Source organism: Narcine bancroftii, chromosome 2 (genome assembly GCF_036971445.1).
Source record: "Narcine bancroftii isolate sNarBan1 chromosome 2, sNarBan1.hap1, whole genome shotgun sequence".
Lineage (NCBI taxonomy): Eukaryota > Metazoa > Chordata > Chondrichthyes > Torpediniformes > Narcinidae > Narcine > Narcine bancroftii.
In genome coordinates this window covers 275,898,893-275,904,892 of record NC_091470.1, presented here as the reverse complement: position 1 = coordinate 275,904,892, position 6,000 = coordinate 275,898,893, and the positions used below count along the sequence as shown (strand labels likewise).

Genomic DNA, 6,000 nt, shown 5'->3' with positions numbered 1-6,000 from the left:
ATTTAAGATAGAGGTGGATAGGGTTTTGATTAGGAAAGGAATCAAGGGTTTCAGGGAGAAGACAGGAGAATAGGGGGGGGGGGGTGAAAAGAATAGCAAATCAGCAACGATGGAATGGCAGGATGAACTCGATGGTCTGAATGGCCAAATTCTACTCCTAGGTCTTATGCTGCTCTGAGAAATGTCCATCATCACACATCCGATGAATTTACACCACTTGTACTTCAGGTTTTGCCCCACGTTCATATTAGGTGGAGCTTGTCACAGAAGTTGAACCCAGAGTGTTTATAGATTTTCAGCAAGGATAGGGCACCACCATTTCCAGCCAGCTTTCTCTGGTACATCATCCTGAATTCTTTCAAATTCTATTCCAACAAACATGGAATGGCAGAGCCACACATAAACCACATTCAAGCACAAAAACAAATGGTCACAATAATTTTAAATTAGATTTTTATTTGATCCACAGATTCTGATCTTAAAATGTGACAGATTAAAAAAATGAATTATTGCCAAGATGAGCTTCATTTGGTCTGGTAAAAATCAGGACTGACGTGATCTTCAATTTGTAAATAATTCTGCAATTATTTTCAGTAAAAGCCAGTGTCTGTAGTGGTCCAAGAGGGAGCCTGCAAAGCAACAATAAGATCAAATCCATGAGTAACACAGGAAGGATTACTCAGCAGTTAAACTGGCAGAGCATAGAACAGCGCAGCTCAGGAACAGGCCCTTCAGCCCCACATGACTGTGCCGAACAATGTCCAAGTCAATCTAAAACTGCTGTTTGCACCCGATAAATAGCCCTCTATCCCCTTCATGTTCATGTGTTTATCTAGGCATCTTGAATGCTACTACATATATCCTTCCACCTCTACTCCTGGCAGCCTGTTCCAGGCACTCACCACTGTGTAAAAAAAAACACCTTTCTTTTAACCTTCCTCCTCCTCCTCACCTTAAACACATAACCTTTAGTGTTTGACACGTTGGCCCTAGAGAAAAGATTCTGACTGTCCACCCTATCAATGTCTCTCATCATTTTATAAACCTCAGCTTCTGATGCTCCATGATTCACACTTTCTAAACAAGGCAACATCCTAGTAAAACTCTTCTGTATGCTTTCCAAAGCTTCCACATCCTTCCTGTAATGGGACAACCAATATCTCACCCTGATTTCCTTTCTTTTATAATATTTTTAAGTTTAACGTTCAAGTATAAATACAAAATTGACAATTACATAATTCCTTTGCATACAAGTAAGCATGCACTAAAAACCCAAAAAATGTTGATAAAACTACATAAACAATTGGTTGTAATACCTCAAAAAAATTGAATTGAATTGATCCATGCAATCATGTTAAACGCTTTAATTGAAATAATGTATAAAGGAAAAAAATGAAAAAAAACCCCTAAAAACTAAAGCCAACTCTAATCTAACCTAACCCCTCCCTCTAATCAAGGTTACCTTTTGAATTAATCAAAGAAAAATAATGTGGAACCACTGATGACCCTCAAAGAACAGGCAATGAACAACTGGAACATACAATAATTATTAATTCTCCCAACTATAAAAAAATTCTAAGAATGGGCCCCACAACTTCATAGATTGAACATTTCTATCTTTAATATTATATCTCATTTTTTCTCCAAACTTAAATAGGACATTACATTATAGAACCACTGTGTATGAGTAGAGGATGAATCATCGTTCCATTTCAGTAAGATTGCTTGTCTGGCTATCAACATGGTAAAAGCTAAAACTTTTTCCTGAGATGCCGATATAAGATTATTTGAATCACAAGAAAAAACAAAGCAGTTAATGGGCAAGATTCCAAATTAATCTTAAGAATCATTGATAAAGTTTTGAAAATGTCTTTCCAGAATTTCTCTAAATTTGGACACTTTCAAAACATAATGGATCAGAGAAGCTTTAAAAATTTTACATTTCTCACAAAATGGATCAATATCTGCAATAAAATTAGATAATTTAAGTTTGGACATGTGTGTTCTATGCACCACCTTAAATTCTAATAAGCAATGCCTTGCACAAAATGAAGAGTCATTAATAAAGCTGAGAGTAGAAAATATTAAATTCAAATCTTGTTCCCAATCGCTCTTAATCCCTGCCATGGGAGCTGAATTTAAATCCAATAAATTATTATAAATAGATGATGTTAATCCACCATGAAAATAAAACTATAAATTAAAAAACAGATCAAGTATATATATTCCAAATGTGGCCTAACACAAGTTTTATACTGCTACAACGTCATCTTCTTATTCAGTGCTCTTCCCAATGAAGACAAGTATGCCATATGCCTTCTTTACCACTGTATCTATCTACTTATGACCTCTACCTTAAAATCTGAATGAACCTATTTAGTTAATATGGCCACATTGTAACATTTCCAGTTCTACTTGGCCTACTAAGAAACTGCACTGATTTAGACTGAACAATCATTACACTCTCTGGTTAGAATTCCATTCACAATCCATGCACCAGATACCCATAAACAACTAAGTATGGTTCCTGAAATGGCAATTAGATGAACCCCATCAGAGTAGGAGCCATAATAATCCTGTGTTCCCCTCTGGAAGGTGAACTGTGCAACTTACAATGGCTTCCAAACAAAACCTGCCACAGAGGGGTATCCGGCTTCATACTATTACTGTAGCTATCCACATCACAAGACCACCTAGGAACAATAGACCATAGTCCCTCAAGCCCATTCGACCATACAGTGAGACCAAAGCCAATTTTAACAAAATCAAATTTTCCTCTTTTGGACTCACAATAGTTTTCCTTACATGGGGAAAATTTATTTCTGTTGAAGAATTGGTAATAATTCAGAACACCTTGAAATCCAATTCAGACTCTTCATCCAGGTCTGCCTTGTCCCGTGCTCAAACCACGAGCACCAACTGGAGGATGACCTGAAAGACCATCATCTGCCAATCCTTGATCTGTTCAAAGTGGAGAATTAACTCCTGGTATTAGAAAGACCAAATTCAGGTAGTAAAAGTGAACACCACAATAAAGCAGAGGTGGACAAAAACACCTGTGAATAAACTAAAGATAAGCAAATGTAGGCTGCAGGAAAGCTCCCAGTCATTTAGGATGAACTTTACCAACACTAAATCCAAGCTGCAGTCTGAGGAGATGTAAGCACCTCTTGCTGGCCTCTATCTGTTGTTGCTGAAGTCCAGAATCAGAGCTGACTACTGTTGTTCAGTCCTGTTTTCTCACAGAGATAAATAAAAGCATAAATTTCCACCCAAATATGACAAACTCATGACAAGCTAGTCTGATAAACAATTGGCTGACCTCACAAACACTGTGACCTTGCTCCCTGTTCCATCTGGTACCATGCACTGTTATACAGAAACAAATCTGAGAGTAGATATCGTGGTGGGTCCATGAGAAACTAGGCTGCACAACAATGAAAAACAAGTTTGTTTCTCATCTCTGCATCATACAGTGTGGTCTCCAGAGGTGTCTTAATAATGGCCCAACCTACTATTACTAGAAGCCTGAAAGAAGTTGGCATAAACGGTCGTGTGTAATTAATTAAAGACAGATTACACCAACAAGGAGACATTATTATCCATTTCCAATTGGGGAAAAAAAAAGTTGATCAGAAAGGAGCCTTATTGAAATCAGTGGTGGGAGCTTCAGGCAATCATTTTTGCAACTGACAAACATTAAGATAATCCATGGTATTTTCAAAAATCTACCCAGTTGATTCCAAATTGTGAGGAAATTCATGTAACTCAAACTCCAGGTTAAGTATGATCCACACTCAACATGCTTCAACTTCTTTTTGGATGGTCAATGTTAGCTTGGTTAGGGAGCCATCTACTTTGGTGGAGTAATTACAGCCAATCTCTACACAGCAAGCTCCCAGGTGGAAAAATGGCTGATCATATATTTTTAGTGAATAATGTTCTTCTGCAAAGGATCATGGGGTACTTCATACATTAACACAGTTTCCACATTTTCCAAGATGTGTATAAGAAACAGCCCCATGAATTTACTACCCCACAAGTTCGACAACCAGTTGCGAGTGAGCATTTCCACTCCATCACTGGCCACAATCCTCAGGGCGCATACTGTTCTGCATTGTTGTCCAGCAGCATTATGGACCAGTCAGAAAATAGCCAGACTTACAAAATAAAACTCCATTTCCAGAGCTAGACTTTTCATTTTTCTCTTTCAAACTCTACCGAATGCTATTTTATTTGGTTTCTCTCCCTCTGACCTCTACCCATTCCCTACCCATCTTTCTGCATTTGCTCTGAAACTGCAAATTCTGCTCACAGACCAACATATGCCATCCTATATTTCTTTTCCTCTCAGGTACAATGAGCACCTGTAAGAAAGTTAAATAAGGAACATACCAGGTTTGAGAAGGAAAATGTTCTGCTCAGGAATGCATAATAAAACATTTGTATAGCTATTGGGGAAAGCACAGAGCAGACAGCTCGAGGAAAGAGCAAAGAATTGCTGGAGGAACTCAGCATGTCAGACACCATTAATGGTTCAAAAATGGTCAGTCAAGGTTTTGGGTCAGGATGGACTTGATGAAAGGTCTCAACCCAATCCAATGACTGAGCACTCTACCCCTGGATGCTGTCTGACCTACTGAGCTCCTCCTGTAAATCTTGGTCTGCTCGGGATTCTGCAGCTTTTGTGCAGTTTTCTGTAAGAGCTGGACCTGTCACAATTGACTTAATGACCTCCTTCAGGGGTCCATGTTGCTACATTTTAAGGATATAAATTAGCCTCCCATCCTCTCAAAGATGAACAGAAATATGACCAGGTTCACAGGTCAAGTTTCTCCATTCCAGTTTATTCCAGAGAAGGGGTGGCATGGTTAGTGTAGCAGTTAGTGGAACATTATTATAGCACCAACAACCTAGGTTTAAATCTGCCGCTGCTCCAAAGAGATTGAACATACTTTTCGTGACTTCATGGGTTTCCTTTGAGTGCTCCAGTTTCCTCCCATGTTCCAAAGATTCACAGTCTCGACTATAATTGGGTGGCGCGAGCTCATGCTGCATTGCTATAAATTGCCCTCGAGATGACAGGGAATGGCCAAAATGGTGATTACTGAGTAAGAGGCTCTTAGTTTTTAGCAATACCCAAAATCTGAAAGGATCCACATTAAAAAAAAATTTGAAAGGAAGCAAGAAATTCAATGTTTCAAAGAATGGAATTAAAACCTCCCATGGTGCTAAATTGAAACGATTTAAGAAGGCAACAATGTCATAAACTTTATTTTAAAAACATGCTAACACATTTGGTACAATTGCATAAAGTTTGATGCAAGCTGGAAAACTGACTTCTCAAGGCTCAGGACTGCAAAACTACACGTGCTGCAGAGCTGGACAGTTATATCCTAAGCAGTGTTAATCATCCACTGGAGGCTAAAATGCAGGCTGTAGTTTCTTTAAACTAGAATTCCAGATGAATGCATTGTACTTTTAAGGGTTGCACCAACAAGCATCAAAATCCTCAAGGCCAAGATGGAAATACTCAACTTGGGCAGAATCGAAGATTATGAGAAAGTGGAGCTGAGACCACAATCACATCAGCAGGATCTTATTGAATGTGGAGCCAGCTCAAGGAGCTACATAGTTTACTCCTGCTTCTGTCCTCATTCCCAAAATGGAGCTTGTGGTTATCCACCACTTTAACTCCTTTTCCATTCTCACCCTATGCCAGGGTGTGACCAAATACAAAGTTCATCTCTCTATAACTGGCAGCACCAACACTGAATTCTCCAACTTTAAGTGACTCGCTTGCCCTCAACCCCTTTGACTCTCCACTTAGAGCTCTAATGTGCATCCTTCTTTCCAACCCCCAGCCCCTGTGAATGAACTCCTTTCCTCTTTCCACCTGTACCCACTCTTCCCATTTGGCTACCATCCCTCCCTTGTATGGTTCCATTATCTTCTTATTGCAACAGCAGTGCCCACTTTTACCTTCCCCTCTGGGCTCCA

At 39.1% G+C, this 6,000-nt stretch overlaps 1 protein-coding gene across 1 annotated transcript in view; it reads right to left on the bottom strand.

The window, feature by feature from the left end:
- Positions 1 to 439: 439 nt before the first annotated feature.
- Positions 440 to 6,000, bottom strand: part of LOC138755282 (eukaryotic translation initiation factor 3 subunit E-A) — a 155,366-nt gene continuing 149,805 nt past the window's right edge. Inside the window, exon 13 of the mRNA XM_069920988.1 lies at positions 440 to 629. Within this exon, the coding sequence (XP_069777089.1) occupies positions 591 to 629 (39 nt within the window). The 3' untranslated portion in view covers positions 440 to 590. The remainder of the gene's footprint in view (positions 630 to 6,000) is intronic.